Source organism: Hylobates moloch, unplaced genomic scaffold (assembly GCF_009828535.3).
Source record: "Hylobates moloch isolate HMO894 unplaced genomic scaffold, HMol_V3 SCAFFOLD_22, whole genome shotgun sequence".
Taxonomy (NCBI): Eukaryota; Metazoa; Chordata; class Mammalia; order Primates; family Hylobatidae; genus Hylobates; species Hylobates moloch.
The window spans coordinates 19,848,013-19,867,388 of record NW_026652297.1 but is presented as its reverse complement, the minus strand read 5'-3'; the positions used below and the strand labels follow the sequence as shown (position 1 = coordinate 19,867,388).

At 38.9% G+C, this 19,376-nt stretch overlaps 1 protein-coding gene across 1 annotated transcript in view; it reads left to right on the top strand.

The window, feature by feature from the left end:
* The window catches only part of COL6A6 (collagen type VI alpha 6 chain), a 111,772-nt gene that overhangs the window by 53,647 nt on the left and 38,749 nt on the right, over positions 1-19,376 (top strand). Inside the window, exons 23-27 of the mRNA XM_032143569.2 lie at positions 9,533-9,595; positions 14,201-14,263; positions 15,029-15,079; positions 17,074-17,109; positions 18,197-18,259. Coding sequence (XP_031999460.1) covers positions 9,533-9,595; positions 14,201-14,263; positions 15,029-15,079; positions 17,074-17,109; positions 18,197-18,259 — 276 coding nt within the window. The remainder of the gene's footprint in view (positions 1-9,532; positions 9,596-14,200; positions 14,264-15,028; positions 15,080-17,073; positions 17,110-18,196; positions 18,260-19,376) is intronic.

The window sequence follows — 19,376 nt, the reverse complement described above, 5'->3', positions numbered from 1 at the left end:
GTAGAATGATTTATATTCTTTTGGGTAAATACTCAATAATGGGATTGCTGGGTTGAATGTTGATTCTGTTTCAAGTTCTTTGAGGTATCACCACACTGCTTTCCACAATGGCTGAACTAATGTACAGTCCCACCAGGAGTGTGTAAGTGTTCTCTTTTCCCTACAACCTCACTAGCATCTGTTATTTTTTGACTTTTTGATAATAGCCATTCTCACTGTATCTCACTGTGGTTTTGATTTTAATTAATCAGTGATTTTGAGCATTTTTAAATAATACAAAACTGTGTTTAATACTACAAAAAATATAAGTGTTTGTTGTGCTTCTCTCCCTGGGTTTCGTGGGAGGACTGCAGGGCTCCTTGGACCTGTAGTGCAACACACGGTTGACAGCCTGGGGGAAGGATATGCCGCTGGATTAAAAAATGAGAATGAGGCCCCTCTGGTGAGGTCTATGTACATGAGGGTGAGAGGTGGGTTACAGGCATGGGGGCATCAGAAAGGGGAGGGTTGTATGGGGTGGGATTGAGCATATTTTCTTATGCCTGCTGGCCATGTGTATATCTTCTTTTGAAAATTGTTCATATCCTTTGCACACTTTTCAATGTGGTTGTTTGTTTTTGGCTTGTAAATTTGCTTAAGTTCCTTAAGATTCTAGACATCAGACATTTGTTGGATATATAGTTTGCAAATATTTTCTCCCATTCTTTATGTTGTCCGTTTACTCTGTTGATAATTTCTTTTGCTGTGCAGAAGCTCTTTAGCTTAATTGGGTCTGTCAATTTTTGTTTGTGTTGCAATCGCCTTTGTCATCTTTCTCATGAAATCCTTGCCAAGTCCTATGTCCAGAATGGTGTTTCCTAGGTTATCCTCCAGGGTTTTTATGCTTCTAGATTTTACATTTAAGTCTTTAATCCATCTTGAGTTTATTTTTGTATATGGTGTAAGGAAGGGGCCCAGTTTCAATCTTCTGCATATGGCTAGCCAGTTCTCCCAGTACCATTTATTGAATAGGGAGTCTTTTCCTCATTGCTTGTTTTTGTTGGGTTTGTCAAAGCTCAGATGGTTGTAGGTGTGTGGCTCTATTTCTGGGCTCTCTATTCTGTTCCATTGGTCTAGAGTCTGTTTTTATGCCAGTACCATGCTGTTTTGGTTACTATAGGCTTGTAATATAGTTTGAAGTCACATAAGGTGATGCCTCCAGCTTTGTTCTTTTTGCTTAGGATTGTCTTAGCTATTCACATTCTTCTTTGATTCTGTATAATTTTAAAAAAGTTTTTTCTATTTCTGTGAAGAATGTCATTGGTAGTTTGATGGAAATAGCATTCAATCTGTAAACTGCTTTGGGCAGCATGGCCATTTTAACAGCATTGATTCTTTCTGTCCATGAGCATGGAATGTTTTCCTATTTGTGTCATCTCTGCTTTCTTTGAGCAGTGTTTTGTAATTCTCATTTTAGAGATTGTACACCTTCCTGGTTAGCTGTATTCCTGGGTATTTTTATTTTTACATTTTTGTGGCAATTGTGAATGGGATTGCATTCCTGATTTGGCTCTCTGCTTGTATGTTGTTGGTGTATAGGAATGCTACTGATTTTTGTATTTCAATTTTGTATCCTAGAACTTTGCTAAAGTTGTTTATCAGATCAAGGAGCTTTTGGGCAGAGACTACTGGGTTTTTTAGATATAAAATCTTGTCATTTGCAAACAGGGATAGTTTGACTTCCTTTCTTCATATTTGGATGCCTTATATTTCCTTCTCTTGCCTGGTTGCTCTAGCCAGGACTTCCAGTACTATGTTGAATGGGATTGGTGATAGAGGGCATCCCTGTATTCTGGTTTTCAAGGGGAAGGCTTCCAGCTTTTGCCTATTCAGTATGATGTTAGCTGTGGGTCATAGAGAGCTGTTACTATTTTGATGTACATTCCCTCCATCCCTGGTTTGTTGAGGGTTTTTAACATGAAGGGATATTGAATTTTATCCAAAGCCTTTTTTCTCCATTTATTGAGATAATCATGTAGTTTTTGTTTTTAATTCTATTTACATGATGAATCACATTTATTGATTTGTATATGTTGAACCAACCTTGCATCCCAGAGATAAGGCCTACCTGATTGTGGTGAATTAGCTTTTTGATGTGCTACTGGATTCGCTTTGCTAGTATTTTGTTGATGATTTTTACATTTATGTTCAACAAGAATATCAGCCTGAAGTTTTCTTTTTTCATTGTGTCTCTGCCAGGTTTTGGTATCAGGATGATGCTGACCTCATAGAATGAGTTAGGGAGAAGTCCCTCCACCTCAACTTTTAGGAATAGTTTCAGTAGGAATGATATCAGCTCTTCTTTATACGTCTGGTAGAATTTGGCTTTGAATCTTTCTGGTCCTGGCTGTTTTTTGGTTGGTAGGCTTTTTATTATTGAGTCAACGTTGGAGCTTGTTATTGGTCTGTTCAGGGATTCAATTTCTTTGTGGTTCATTCTTAGGAGGTTATTTGTGTCCAGGAATTTATCTGTTTCTTCTGGATCTCCTAGTTTGTGTGCATAGAGGTGTTCATAGTACTCTCTGAGAGCTCTTTTTGTATTTCTGTGGGGTCAGTGGTAATGCCCCCTTTTTCATTTCTCATTGTGTTTGTTTGGATCTTCTCTCCTTTTTTTGTATTAGTCTAGCTAACTAGTCTATCTTATTTTGGCAAAGAACAAATTCCTTGATTTGTTGATCTTCTGTATGATTTTCTGTATCTCAATTTCCTTCAGTTCAGCTCTGATTTTGGTTATTTCTTGTCTTCTGTTAGCTTTGGGGTTGGTTTTCTCTTGCATTTATTGCTATAAACTTCCCTCTTAACACTGCCTTATCTGCATCCCAGAGATTCTGGTATGTTGTATCTTTGTTCTTATTAGTTTCAAAGAATTTCTTGATGTCTGCCTTAATTTCATTATTTACCCAAAAGTCATTCAGGAGCAGGTTAACTTCCATGTAATTATATGGTTTGGGGTGATTTTCTTAGCACTGATTTTTATTTTTATTTCAGTGTGGTCCAAGAGTGTGGTTGATATGATTTTGTTTTTTTTTTAATTTGCTGAGGATTGTTTTATGTCTGATTGTGTGGTCAATTTTACGGTATATGCCATGTGGCGATGAGAAGAATGAATATTCTGTTGTCTTGGAGTGGAGAGTTCTGTATATGTCTGTTAAATCAAGTGTTCGAGTTCAGGCTCTGAATATCTTTGTTAATTTCCTGCCTGCATGATCTGCCTAATACTGTCGTGACACTGTTTTAAAGCATGTTAATTACTGCTTGTGAAGATATTTATCTTTAATTTTGTTGAAGGTGCTTCTTCAAAAAGCATAAAAACGTTAAAATGTCATGATAGAAATAACTTGATGAAAATAACTATTTTGCATTCATATCCTTGAATCAATAAAAGCTTCTGGTACCATAAATTGAAATTTTTTAAAGATGGAAATGCCAAGAAAAACATATATCATGTGATTATCTCATCTGTTTATGTAAAATGTGGAGATTGAGTGGGTGGAAATCCAAAAGTCTTGGTATTTTCCTTGGTCTAGAATCCAAAATTGCATCCACTGGCTGTGCAGAGCACATCTGTGAATGAGTACCCTTTAATCTTGCTGTGGCAAGATTGGTTATGGCCATAAATCATTCAGCCTCTTGGCATCATCAGAGTTAGTCAGAAGGGGTACCACTTCTCTCTAGTCTATGTCTACCATTTTTCTGGCTGGAAAACATGGTTTTTCTTTCTGTGCTTGGTTTTCTTGAAATACCATCGTCAATATTAGTGAAAATGCTATTTCAAAGATGTGTACAATTTTTAATGTTTAGGACATGGATGAATGGGGTCACAAAGTTGTTGTGTCCAAAAGAAAACCACAGAGATGAACACAATCAGATGTACAAGAGAGTATTATTCTTCACTGGTTCTGTAAATTCCCTGCCACAGGTTTCATATTGTTTTACAGCACACAAGGACCAGCCACTGGAGTAGAATAACATGAGTGCTTTGTAATTTCAGGATTTGAAGTTTTCTTAGGATATACATTTAGGAAAAGATGTGATTTCTGTTGACAATGTTCTGAAAGCTTATTAACTGGCATTCTGTATAAATCAAATGTGTGCTAATCCAGCCAAGTATATGACTATGATACAAAAGAGTACAATCCGTGGCACAATGAAAAGGAAGAAAGAGCTTTGAAAGGAATGGCATATTCTTCTGTACCTTCCTTCATTCCCCCTTTGGTTTAACTTAAGGCCCTATTCTAATTTAATCAATGACCGAAAAAGAATGGAAAATCACACACAAAAATACAAATTTCAATTGAAGCTGTAATTATTTTTTAAATACTTATGCTTTCTTAGTGAATGAATCACTAGTGGCTTGTACAATATCAAGAAAGTTTGGAGATGTTCAATGCAGTTTGGAGTCCAGAGTAGGATTTGTTTTTGTCTTTACAAAGCATAGCATAGTGGTAAATGGCATACATTCTGGAGCCAGACTGCCTAGGGTTGATTCCTAACTTTGTACCTTACTAGCTGTGTGACCTTGGGGAATTTATGTAACCACTTTGTGCTTCAGTTTTTTACTGTAATAATAAGGATGGTAATAGCTACCTCACTGGATGGTTGTGAAAATTAAAGGATTTAATATATGTAGGTGCTTAGAACATTGCCTGCAGTCATAAGCTCTATGTGTTTGTTATTACTACTATATTGTATCAATATTACCTAATTTAATGGGGGTATTTTATGCGCAAAGAATGCAGGTCACCATTCCAAGAAAGGCCATGATAGTAATATGACAATATGTAACCTGTAGTAATCAACAAGTTTCATCATTCTGTGTAAGCTAAGTTTGGTGATCCTTTAGCCATTCCTTTTATTCATTTAACAAACATTTACCATGTGCTGCTTGTGTGTTGGGCCCTATTCTAGGATACAAGGATGAATCAGGTGTAGACTCTAGCCTCACGTATACCCAATCTCATAAAGGAGACTCATACAAACAAACAATTGACATGTGATGTGCTAATGTTAAAAGAGAATTATACTCAAAGTAGAGTGATGTGGTAAAGGATGGAGTTAAACAAGATGAGTGTGTTTGGTTTTGCTGAATGAGCAGGTGTTTTCCGGGTAACCAAGGAAAGGCAGGCGTTCAGAAACAGGACGGAACCAAGTTACACAGAGATATCAAGGTGAGTTTTGGGAACCACAAATGGCTCACTATGGTTGGAGTGTAGAATGCATGGAGAAGTATTAGAAGTTAAGGTTAAGGACTAGTACTGTCAAGATTGACATCTCAGATGTTTTGGGGTTTGTTCTTGCATTAGCTCACAATTTGATGGCCTCTTGATTTTTGTTTTCTCAGACTTAGCTGATATCTAACTTTTCAAGAAGCTGAGCATTTGATCTTCTTGTTTCTTTCCACCTTGATATTTGTTCACTGTGAGTTTTCATACATTACCCCCACACAAATAAAAAGAAGTGAAAAGGATTCCTTTTAAATGTGGGAAGACCCTGTACCTCTTCTACCTGCCCTGCCTTATATAATCCAAAGTCAAGGTGTCCTTGGCAATGCCCCAACCATTAAACCTAAACTCCCAAGTGCAATCTTTTCTGATAAGGTGCTAAGCACAATTTTCAAAAAATCATTAACCTCTAAACACTTCTTTCCTATCCTTGCTTAACACTAAAGCAGTTGTGGTTGCCAAGGGCTCTGTAACTAACTCTCAACATGAGAAAAAAAGTGGGACAATCAAGTCCCACTTTTGGAGGTTTGATGTGGCCCCAGCTTCATGCATCAAGTTTGGAAAGCCACAGTTTTTAGAACTCCATTCTGGGCTAATGCATGGATGGTAAGAGTTTCGGAATCCTGTCCCACACAAGGGCCTCAGAGCAGCAGGCATAGTGGCTAGGACTTTAGTCTTTAGAGTCAGATACAATTAGGTTCAATTCCCATCTAATCTTCTTATTAACTGAGCAATTTGGATGTAAATGCCTTGAGAAATTGTTTTTGATCAGTAAATGGGGTTAATGACAGACATCTCACTGTGTTTTAAGAATTGAAGACTATATCTATTTACCACTCAGCACAGTGCCTTGCACAAAATATGAATGCTCAGTAAAAGGCAGCCATTACAACAAAGCCAATGAAGATTTGATCTCTAGCTAATGCCCTTCCCGTTTAAATGCCCTAAGCTTCTCTTAACCCTCCATAGCTATTCTTGATCTCAAGTAAGCTCTTTCACTCTTTGATATCTTTCTGGGGGTGATAAATTTTTTGTCTTTCTTTTAGAAACCACCAGTGTGATTCTTTATCTAACCAGCAGTATTTAAGTAGGTGATTTATCTGGGTAACCATTCACTGAGGCTTGAGCCCTGTTCACCTAAGTCGCAAACCTCACTTTGGTACTTTGCAAGATCCTGCATAGGAAACAATCAGGTTTTCTGATTCTCTAATGGCAAGGTCCTGTATGTATCCAACCATCTACTCATCCAAGACATTTTTTATTTTGAAAGTTCTTAAAACAGGATAATCTCTCATTGTGCTTGTGTGTGTTTGAGGTAACTACACATGAAATAATCTCCCAAAATCATCCTCTGTCTCAGAATTTATGTCCAAATGAAGAATGGAGAGTAGGCTTCTAGACAGATCTTCCAATTTATAAATTGCTTTTCAGGACAATTAAAATCTCTCTACTTCTCTGTGCAGTGCATGAAAATTTCATATGGAAAACCAACAAATTAAACACGTTAGTTCATCCCCCTTGAGAATCTTTCCTGGGTAGATAAATGGATGGGTTGGTGGCTTTCTAGGTACCCTATGATGCACCAGAGATATGAATTAATAGGATGTGCCCATTAAAGAAATAGTATACAGTCTAGTCTCTAAGGAATGAGAGAGAGAAATACACTAACACGTACAGAGTAGAGGAATCTGGGGGACAAGCTTGAGACCCAACACAGCTAGGAAGTTTGGGTATTCTTCCTAAAATAGTGATGCTAAAGGTAGGATTTTTCAGAGGAGGGAGGTTGCACCTCTCCCTAGAGGGAAAAAAATGGACCAGCTAAGGGAAAAATTTGCATGAGTGTGGAGACGTAAGACAAACATTTGTTGTATCACTTGCTTTGATGTGCCTGAACATAAAGCGATGGAAGTAGTCACAGAAAATGAGGCTCCAGAGGCATGCAATTCCAACATTTTGAGGGATTTTGCATATTAAGAAGACCTTAAACTTTATTCTGAAAAATATTCAGAATTTCAGACAAAGCGGTAACATCAGTCTGACATTTTAAATCTCTCTCTAAAAAGGGTGGAGAATGGATTAGAAGAAGACCTGGCTACAGTTAGAGCCAAGAATTTAGGCAGGATGCAAGATGGGCCTGGAGGCAAGTAATGGGAATGGAAGAGAGAGGGGTACAGAAAGCAGACAGATTCTACTGTGGGCCTTGTAGCTGAGGGGTTTTGAGAAGTGAGGTAGTGGAAGGGTCTAGGATAATTCTCAGGTTTCTGGCATGGGTCTCAATGGTAGTAAAAGGTGATACTATTCCTTGATGAAAAGAAAATGAGACTGGAAGCATGATTTAGGATAAATATGATTGTTTTAAGAATCTATTTCTATTCAATAGGATGTCCAATGGGAATTTTATTTTTTTAGAGAGTCTCACTCTATCACTCAGGCTGGAGTGCAGCGACACAATTATAGCTAACTGCAGCCTTGAACTTCTGGGCTCAAGTGATCCTCCTGCCTCAGCCTCCTGTAGTTGGCACTACAGGTGTGTGCTGCCATGCCTGGTTAATTCTTGGGTTTTGTTTTGTTTTTTGGCATAGAGTTTTGCTATGTTACTCAGCGTTTTAATATATGGCTCTGGTGTTCAGTTGAGTGGTTGGGACTGGAGAACATGTATTTAGGAGTCATTGTGTAGAAGTGGTATGTAAGTTCACAGGGGTGCCATTCAGGAAGAGGGGGTAAAGTGAGAAAAATAAGGTCAGAGGATGGAGCCCTGGGGCACACAGAATTTAAGAGGCAAATAGAATAAGGGGAGCCTTCAAAGGTTAATGAGAAGAGCCTAGAGAGGGACCAGGAAGACCATGGTAACTTGGCGTGACAGAAGTTAAGGGAAAAGTTTCAAAGAACACATGATCAAACTCAAAAAAGGTGAGGGCAAAAAAATGTCAACCGGACTGAACATGAAAGTCAAAGGAGTTAGCTCCATGTAGTGGTGGAAGTGAAAGTTAGAAGGGATTGGGTTGAGAGCTATCTATGGAGGGTGACAATATTGAGAATTTTCTTTAAAGATGAAGGAAGGGGGAGAGATAGGGTATTATGGAAAGATTCTTATCTTTGTTAGTAATCAATTTATTGCTCAACAATCCTTCCTATTAGGAAATTTTTTATGTCCAATGTATTGCTTTTTAAAATTTTTAAAAGATGAAAATGTTAATGTTACAATATTTTTGTTCTGAACGAAATAAATTTGCAAGTATCATGCTCATTACGCAGAGGTTGGTTTATTTACTTTTAAATTACAACCACCATGATGAAAAAATTGTGCAAATGATTTCAGCTCACTGGGGTTGGGATTATTTACTAATACCTGTAAACAGTTTTACCAAAAAAGATTTATCTTACCATATGTTTAGACATCCCAAAGGAAAAATCTGATTCCAAGTGTTAATAACAGAGGAAGGCAGTTGTATCATCTCTGAATTGGTATTTTAAAATGTTCAGTCTAAAGTTGTTCCAATGAAACATGCTTTCTAGAATGTTGGAAGGACTTACTTCCATTATATCTAATAGCTTTTACATATAGATAGGTGTTATATTTATCATCTGTTTAAGTTTTGCTGTGTTCTTCAATAAGATCTTAAGGCTTTCTTTCTTTAGGTTTTGTGTCTTTCTTGTTAAACGTATTCTAAGCATTTTACAGTTTTTTTCTTCTTTTGGTAAGTGGGAATTTATTTACATTTGCTTTTCTAACTTATCACTAGGAAAGAGAAAATTATTTCAGAATATTTATCTTATGCTACCTAAACATATCTTATGAACACTGTTTTAGTAAAGTTTCTTGAGCTTTCTAATATACATATCATATGATTTTCCAATAAAGATCATTTTGTCTTCCAAAAACTGCTTTCTACCAAAGCCAATCCTTTCTACCAAAGGACAAGAAGGATTATAGTTCAAGGCAAATGTCATTTGGAATGGCTTCTTTAAGTGTTAGGCATTTTAACAACATCTGTTCTTAGAGCAAAACAACCTGAAATCACTTTGGAAGAGAAAACTCACAAGGAAGCACAGTTCTTTAGACAACATCTGGCATGAATAACTGTATTAATTTTCTTTTATTTACTAGTCTTTATTTGATGGTGGCAATACTTTTTTCCAGAGCAAGAATCGATACAGCCATAACTCTTCTCTCATCTGTGGTTCATTTTCCTCTTATAAGACAAAGAAAGGGTTTGAAGGGAAGTTGCTTTATGTTTTGCTATATTTGCAAACCCTTTGTTTTGTTTCAGGGGCCTCCAGGACCCGGAGGAGAGGCAGGGAATCAAGGCCGTTTGGGAAGCCAAGGAAATAAAGTAGGTCACATTCTTTATACTCACCAAAGTTGAGGTTTTCTGCTCAAGAGAACTGTGTCTGATTGTATTAGCCAGGGCCCTTTCAACACAAACGAGAACACATTTTCTGGTCCTTAAACCCTGGCTTGATTCTTAGAGAGCCAGCAACCTCTAAGGACGTGGGTGTGGACCTGGATGAGATCAGGGATTCCAGCTCAGTGTAATTTCAGAGGGGAGGGATACACCCTGTTGGAGCTGAGGGATCTCAGGGAACAAGGGATATTCTGGGGCAGGCCTTCCTTTCTCTCTTCTAATCTCTCTTAATTTCCTCCCCCCGCCCATCTCTCTTTTTTTTTTTTTTCTTTCTTTCCTCCATTCACACAAACTTTTGGTAAGCACCTTTTAAGACCAAGGCACTGTACTGAGCATTCAGCTGGGCTGAAGAATCAGCTCTAGGAGAGACATCTTTGTTTTGGTCATTGATTGCACCCTCCATGCTTAGAACAGTGCCTGGCATGTAATATGTGCTTAGTAAATATTGAATAAATGAATTTGTGGGTGGCATAATATATATGACATGAAACCAACCCCAAAGAATATTTTCATAACAATCTATGACATAAAATAGCAATAAGGGGCTAAAATGGAGGTTTAAATAGCATTATTAGAAGTATTTCTGGGATGGGAAAAGAGGCATCATAGAAAATACAGACTTCGAGCCGGGCGCGGTGGCTCACGCCTGTAATCCCAGCACTTTGGGAGGCCGAGGCGGGTGGATCACGAGGTCAGGAGATGGAGACCATCCTGGCTAACATGGTGAAACCCTGTCTCTAATAAAAACACAAAAAATTAGCCGGGCGAGGTGGCGGGCACCTGTAGTCCCAGCTACTCAGGAGGCTGAGGCAGGAGAATGGCGTGAACCCGGGAGGCGGAGTTTGCAGTGAGCCGAGATCGCGCCACCGCACTCCAGCCTGGGCGACAGAGGGAGACTCCGTCTCAAAAAAAAAAAAATACGGACTTTGAGTAGGACTTAGAAGATAAAAATTTCGGCAAGCAGAGAAGGGAATGGGGGGGACTGTAATGAGAAAAAACGGTGTGAAGGAAGGCACAAGGTTGGAAAATCCTGAGAGAAGAGGAGGTATCGAGGCATGAAAAATGATCCTGTCTGGCAGGCCGAAAACAACAAGAAAGTCTGTGGTGAATGTATTCAGTGGCCGGCACAGTGTTATCTAAAACTTTTGAACGGAGTGGATGAACACAGCCAGACTTTGGGAAGATTTTAAATAGGCAACTCAGCCTAGAAATATTATGAAGCCTAAGCCGTACGTGGTGGCTCACCCCTGTAATCCCAGCACTTTGGGAAGCCGAGCCAGGCGGCTCACTTGAGGTCGGGAGTTCCAGACCAGCCTGGCCAACATGGCGAAACCCTGTCTCTATTAAAAATACAAAAATTAGCCATCTGTGGTGGCACACATTCCTGTAATCCCAGCTACTCAGGAGGCTAAGGCAGAGAGAATTGCTTGAACCCAGGAGGTGGAGGTTGTAATGAGCCAAGATCCTGCCACTGCACTCCAGCCTGGGTGACAGAGTGAGACTCCATCTCAAATAAATACTATGAAGTCTGAGAGATTGAAAGCTAGGAGAACATTTGGTATACTCTTATAGTCTCCAAGGCAAATAGTGATTAGGTGACTTAACAGGGTGAGGACTTAACTTGTGATGATTCCATAGAACTCTTCCAATAGGGGACTGAGGCAGAGAGGAGTGGGCTAGATGACTTGGGGGCTTCGTGTATGAGGGGTAACCCTATCACAGACATAGGAAAGTCATTAGGAAGAGTGGGTTTAAGAGGAAAGAAAATCACTTGGGGGATAGAGGAAAGGGTTTAGGTCTGGTTGGAGATGTAAATTTCAGAGTCATTTGGATTAAAAATAACTCTTGGTGATGCCTCTTTGTAAGAAGTCCAAGAGGAAACAAGACAATAAATTATTAGGAAGGAAGGAAAATCAACAAAAAAAGCACACTGGATTTAGAGTAGAATTCAAGAAGGGAGTTGAAGAGTACCAACTGGTATAAAGAAAAGTTAAGGAGGGGAGGAGTGGAGAAGCCATGATATCTGGTGGCTAAGACGTTCTAAAGAACAGTTTCAAACGTGTAGCAATTGAGAGGACAGAAAGGGAGACAGACTGCAAAGGACCGAGAAATGTGTGAGGAGAAAATGGATAAAAAGCTGTAAACTACTCTTTGGAAAACCTAGGCCTTCAAGGGAAAGAGGAAGACATTAACTACTCATACTGGCAAGGTCTAGGAAAGGTTGACGTGGGATATTGGTTTGTTTTTAACAACAGGAGAGACCATCACGTTTATAATCAGAGGAGAAAGCCAGGGAGAAAAGAGAAGATTGAAAATGTAAGAAACAGTAGACAGAGTAGATGATTAACGGAGCAATTTGGCAAAGAGGATGAGCTTGAGGGCATAAAAAAAGGAGTTAACTTTGTATCGAAGAATTGTTCAAGGCTGATATGGAGTCCAGCAGTTGAATGTTCCAAAGACAGTTAATTGGAGGACATAACAAGATAAGTGGATGACAAGAACAATCAACTGCAAAAGGAAGGGACTTCTGTGGCATGTAGTATAGCAATATATGGCATGTCATCGGGAAATCAAAGTTTGAAACAAAGACAATGCTGCCTTCTTGCCCCTGAAGAAGGCTCTAGGGGAAGTGGTATCACTGGTAAAAATCAAGTTTATCTTACCAGGGGTAGACATAGATAAAGGGACCCTAGAGGTGACTGTGGGGAAGTAGATAAACAGGAGCAGGGCAGTTGTGCCTTAGAAGATCATTATTAATACAAAAGACTTGGTGGGGGATCGGGGGTGGTCAAGAATTTAGATGACAAGTGCCCCAAAGAAAACCCAAATCCTCTGTACTGCCCCAGGGTGGACTGGGCACTCTAGACTCATGATTCACTGAGATAAACCTCAAACACTTACCCCTACCTTACTCTAGTAAGTTCACATTTCCAGGAGGCAAGCAACCTGGCAGTTAATCCTGGGCTCAACACTTGACTCTACCAATAACCAAACTTGTGGCCCTAGACAAGCCGTATGACTTTCCTTGCTTCCTTACCGTAAGGCAGATGTTCTTAAATTTCAGTGTTCGTATGAATCAGCCGAGAAGCTTATGTAAAAGCACATATTGTTGGGTTCCACTTACCAGAGTCTAATCCAATGGGATCCAAGAATTTTCTTGACACATGAACCCTGGATGCGGCTGTGGTCCCCACAGCACACTTTGAGAACCACTGTCCTAAAAGGCATCAAGGCAGATGATCTCCTGCTTCCCTTTCATAGAATCCTATTCTTCGTTACCCCCAGAGTTCAGTGCTGGTGGTCACTTGTCCATTTTCCCTTATGTTGGTTTTCTGTCCTTAAAAAAGATGTAATGATTCCCCACCTTTTAAGTGTAGGTTGCACATACATTCAAACTCTTTCTTCCAAAGAGTACAGTATAGAAGGGAAGGGAGATGGACAGTAACTTGGCATTAGGGAAACTTGACTGCCATTATCTCAATCAGAAGATCAAGGTTAACGTCAACAGTGATGTCATGTTGATTGTATATACCCTTAATATGATGTGATGAGAATAGCCTTTTACCTGTGTAATCTTCCTCCCCCAAACCTATATGCCCAGTCTAATCAGAAAAACAGCAATGGGGGACATTCTACAGAATGCCTGGCCAATACTTCTCAAAGTGGTCAAGGTTATCAAAAAGTCTGAGAAACTGCCCCAGTCTAAAGGAACCTATGGAGACATACCATGTGGATCCTGGATGGGATCCTGGAACAGGAAAGGAATATCAGGTTAAAAAAAAAAAAAGAAAGAAAAAATCTGAATAAAGTATGGGCTTTAGTTAATAATAATAAATCAGTATTGATTCAGTTGTGACAAATGTACCCTACAAATGCAACTAGTGTAATGTAATGTTAAAAATAGGGGCAAATTGATGTGGATATATAGGAACTTTCTGTATTATGTTCACATTTCTGTAAATTTAAAACTATTCCAAAATTAAAATTGTTACCTTTTTATAAAAAGGAGTTAACCTTCCTCTGTAAACCTGTGTTGATTTCCCATGTAGCTGAACTTTCCTCAACATAGTACTGAGATTGATTAATAACACACAGTAGATGTTCTACTAGTCAGAAGTTAGAAACTATTGCCAGGATATCATGCTCCCTTGGTTAACTTGATTCTCCCTCAGAATATTAAAACTAGATTAATCAATCTGCCATCTTTGCAGAGGCCAGATGATTTGCATGAATCATCCTGGAAACGATTTTGTTAATTTTTTAAAAACAGTACAGAGCTTTTCTCTCGACTCATTTTCATGGCATTGAGCTGCTAAGATGGCAACTTGCACTAAACAATAAATCATGCTTGCTGAGGCTTCACTGATCAATGGAGGACACCTCCCTGGCCAACAACAGCAGTTCCTCTTGTATCACTTGCATGACACACAGTTCCGGGCACAAACCCATTGTTGTGTGTGATCCACACAGATGAGCTGAATTAGTGCCATCATTTCCAATTTCCAACCTAAAAACAATCCTTCTGTTTAACAGGGAGAACCTGGAGATCTGGGAGAAAAAGGAGCTGTTGGCTTTCCTGGTCCTCGTGGCTTGCAGGTTCGTATGTTGTCACTAGTTTTGATCTGGTTCTTGGAATCTTTTAGTTCAGTAGACATCTGGTGTGGTTCTCTGAAGAGAGTTTTAAGGATACAATCCTGATGAAGTTTTATAGTTTTCTAGAAATTAAGAGGGACATTGTCTTCATCTTAGTTCCTTGTCCAGCTTTCCCAAGGTGGCAATTCCCCAGGTGCCAAATATCATGGCCAGAATGCTCTTGAAGCCAAATAGTAAAACAAACAAAACTTGTCTTCAGCAATCCCATAACGCTTTGTCCAGCCTTTCCTTTTGTCAGAGCCTCTTCGTCAGAAACCCGTTCCATCCTTCCCCCACTGCTCAGGGTTTCTACAAGGGTCAGACAGTAGCCAATACCGGGGCATTTACTTCTTGTTTTTGTCTAGCAAACTGAAAATGGTATTAAAATACAAGTGTTATCAGGGAGAGGTAATACTACTATCTCCTCTTATTGAAAGATTATTATATGCCTGATTTTTTGTTCATTCAATCCTCATAACAACCCATGAGTAGGTATTATTCCCAGCTTACAGATGGTAATACCTAGGGACAGTGCATTGTCTGTATCTGTTACTAACAATTACCTTTAGTACTACTATCATAAAATGTTGATGGCCTGCCCCAGAAGGAGGATCGTGTGTCCTGGTTTTCCTTTATCAAACCAAAAAGCTGGCAATCTTGTCCTCTTGAGGAATAAGCCTGTCTCTATCTGTAGTCTGGGATGTTGGTAATCAGTTGCTCTGTTTACAGGGCAATGATGGCAGTCCAGGTTATGGTAGTGTCGGACGCAAGGGAGCAAAGGTAAGTCAAGTCTGCTGGAAGCTGGACGTTTTCCATTTATTTTTTGTTGCTGGTTTTGTTTGCCACATTTAAGAGAAACAGGGAAGCAAGATTGTCTAAGGCAATCTTGGACAGTTAGAAATATATTTCAATAATTTATTTGCTGATATCCCATGAGGAATGTGGTAGAAAAGAATGTGATGGTTTGAGGTGCAGGCAACAACTGAAACTTGAAAATAAATTTTCTGTTTTCTGCAGTGATACATGGCCCTAGTCTGACTTGTTCCAGCCTGAACAGTGCATGTAATCTTAGCCGCTCTAGGCTCAAGTTTACTCACGGAAGCATTCCAAAATTAGTCCTCTTCTTACTATGTTTGATTTAGCCGGTAGTGAGAGATTGTGCAGGAGTTTTCTAAATGTACTGGGCCAAGCAATAACTTAGAAATAAAACTGTACATCAGAATAGTAATTTGATATTGTCACTGAATATTTAGGTGGCTGGAACTGAGGGATAAGTTTACCAAGACCAGTGATTTCTGTATACTAGCAATTACCACTAAGAAGTCATCATGAAAAAGATCCCACCATAATTACAAAATACAAAAAACATAATAGAGTTAAGGATATCATGTCTGCAAAATGTTTGAGACCTATGACAGCGAATTGCTGAGACAGAAAAGAGAACTTCAATAAATGGAGAGGCATTCCAAGATCTTGTTGGAAAGTCTAAAATATTGAAGGATGAACATAATTCAAAGTGAAATACCAATGGGAATAATGCAAGAGGCCATCTGGAAGAATAAAGAACCAAAAACTAGAACTATTTGAAAAATAAAACTAATGAATGAGGGATTTCCAGTGAAATGTTCATTAGAACAGAGAACAGTTAATATTCCATAATATAATCCCTTACTATCTTACAAGAAGGGAAATATTAAGTAGCCTATGGCATTGGAACATTAGCCACTCTATAAAATGAATGTTTATGAAGTTTATAATTATGTAAAGAAATTTTTATGTGACACTTTCAAGTAAAAATTTAGAATATACTCAGAAAAACATTTATCCCAATTGTGTTACATTGCATTTTTAAAAGCTAAAAGGAAATAACAAAATGTATATAATCTTTCTGGGCAGTAAGATTTTGGTGATTTTTCTTCTTTCTATTTTTTTGATTTTATACATGTTTGAAGATTTATTTTATTTTATTTTATTTTATTTTTTTTTTTTGAGACGGAGTCTCGCTCTGTCGCCCAGGCTGGAGTGCAGTGGCGCAATCTTGGCTCACTGCGAGCGCTCCGCCTCCCGGGTTCAAGCCATTCTCCCGCCTCAGCCTCCCGAGTAGCTGGGACTACAGGCGCCCGCCACTGCGCCCAGCTAATTTTTTGTATTTTTAGTAGAGACGGGGTTTCACCATGGTCTCGATCTCCTGACCTTGTGATCCGCCCGCCTCGGCCTCCCAAAGTGCTGGGATTACAGGCTTGAGCCACCGCGCCCGGCTGAAGATTTATTATAATCAGGAAATGAACTTTATTTTAAATTAATTATATACTTTTTTATCCAATAGGGATTATTATATCTCTTCAATTATGGTCTTTGAACAAAGTAAGGTAAACAGAGGACCCTAAAATGAATGATCAAGTTTAGACTCTCCATAGGCTTTCCAAATTTTTCCACTGAAATTCATTTTAAGATCGTCTCAGAGACACATGGCCAAATGACCACCTATGCTGTTACATGCATACAAAAGAAGGAAAGCCGAATTGTAACTCTTCAGATGTATACTTTTAGCCACCTAGGTAGTTATGATATATTGATGAAACCCTTAAATACTTTAACTTATAATTTAGTTTGTTTCTCAAATACTGCTATTTCACTTCCAGATTTCAATTGTTTTGGCCCTTCCTTAATTCAGAGGTACCAAAACTACACAGGGCAGCAGGTAAATTGAAAGTCAATGTAGACTTCATTGGGTGATGTGTGCCTGTATTAATCTTCCCTCCTGTCCATTACAGGGACAAGAAGGATTCCCTGGAGAAAGTGGACCTAAGGTACCGTGTGCTTCCTAGTAACTAGAGATCAGTCAGAAGTACTCCTGGGGGTTATGAAATGTATCCTAGGCCAGTAGAAGAACAGTTAATGATAAATAAATGTCCTACCTTTGTGGGGAGAAGGAGGGAAGAAAGAAATAGACCAAAATTTTTTCAATTTTTAAGATTATACATTTGTTTAGGAGTGTAAGGCTTAAAAAGTATTTCTAGTTTTTTAATCAATATGAGAAGATAGAAAACTTATCCTTTTAATTTTTTTTCCTCAAATTTACTCCTTCCCTCTATCATATATATTTTCTTATTTACTCAAAGAACAGTATAATGTAAGGCCAGGCACAGTGGCTCATGCCTGTAATCCCAGCACTTTTGGAGGCCAAGGCAGGTGGATCACTTGAAGTCAGGGATTCGAGACCAGCCTGGCCAACATGGCAAAACCCCATCTCTACGAAAAATACAAAAATTAGCTAGGCATGGTGGTGCACGCCTGTAGTCCCAGCTACTCAGGAGCCTAAGGTGGGAGGATCACTTGAACCCAGGTTATAGTAAGCTGAGATCTCTCCATCGCACTCCAGCTTGGGTGACACAGCGAGACTCTGTCTCCAAAAAAAAAATAAAATAAAATAAAAGTAGAAAGAAAAGTGTAATGTAAAGAAAATCAGAGTTATTTGATTTTACCTATCTCAATTTTCCCAATATGTTTATAAATCATCTTTAGATAACTAGTTAGCAATGACATCTTCTACCTTGGAGATACCACTTTTTCTAGAAACCCTTACTGAACTCAGTAAACCCATACTGAACCCAGGTCCTATGATAGAGTCAGAGGATAAAATAAAGAACAAAGTTCATTTCTCCAAAGAGCCAGTGTTCTCACTGGGGAGACAGCAAAGTGAAACAATGCTGATGCAGTGTGCTATGTAGAGAGTTACACAAATGGAAACACACACACACTCACACTCTTCAAAGAAGACTGTTAAAAATGCATATGAAAAATCTCTTCATGTTAGAATCAGTTTAAAGATGCAAATATGTTACATATGTATATGTTTGATTTTAATAACTATTTTACTTTAATGAATGTATTTAGGGTGAGATTGGGGACCCTGGTGGTCCAGGAGAGACTGGGCTGAAGGGAGCTAGAGGCAAAATGGTAAGCTTCTTAGATTCCAATTGCTGACAACCTCACTACATTGGGAAGTCCTTCTTCGTGCATTTACAATAATTGGAGTTGTCTTCTGTTACCAGTGACTTGCAAAATGCATGTGTTTTCTATGAAGGCAAACTTGGGGAAGGGGAATGGATATTCATCTCTCAATGCCAGTGCAAAAACAATGAACTGTTTGCTTTTAGTGAGCAAGTTCACCTGTTCTAGCTGCCAGGGTACCATACTTAACACTGGTAATAAGATTTTTTAAAAGAAATCCTTGTGATTCAAAACAGTTTTTACACTGCCAAAATGTAGTTAGTTTAATCCTGTCTCCCTGGCAGGTTCACTGCAACCTAATGCCCACTGGCATCTTGTCTTCACTATTCAGGTTTTGTTAATCTACTTTTAATGAGATATATGCAGAAAGGTCTTCTCATTTAGCTCAAGGAGGGTTATCTCTTGAGCTTTGTGAGAAAGTTTCCTTGCTATGTAACTGAGTAGGTCTTTATTCTGTAGAGGGTCTTAGATATTGCCTAGTGCTTTGAGTCACTTGGAATAAACACAGGTCTCCAGTACAATTCATCCTGTGGGCTTGCCTTGGGTTCCTGTGGATTAAGAATGGATTTCTTGCATTTGCTGACTCTCTGTGTATCTTAGACTGTGTATAAGTGAGAATGCTGTTTTAGTTTTTTAAAAGACAGTCCTAAGATAATTGTCTCTTGATACAGCGATCATCTTTTTTCTTCAGAACAGCACTGATCAGGAAAACTGGTCTTAATTTATCATGTCAATTAGCAAGAATTTTAAAAGTCTGATAAAAATGTATACTTGAAATGGTTTTCCAGTTTTGTCTTCATAGCTAATTTTGCTCTGATCTATTTTTGTTTCTACAAACTATACGATCTTTATGTATAGATGTTACTTGTGTAGGTTTTAGGCGTACAAAATAAGGAAACTCCTCTTCTGCCTCTTCCTCCCCTCCCCTTCCTGCTGCCCCCCACCCCCTCCCCCACCCCTTCTCCCTCCTTCCCCTACTTCCCCTCCCTTCCTCCCCCTTCTTCCCCTCCCTTCCTCCCCCTCCTTCCCCTCCCCTCCTTCCCCTCCCCTCCTTCCCCTCCCC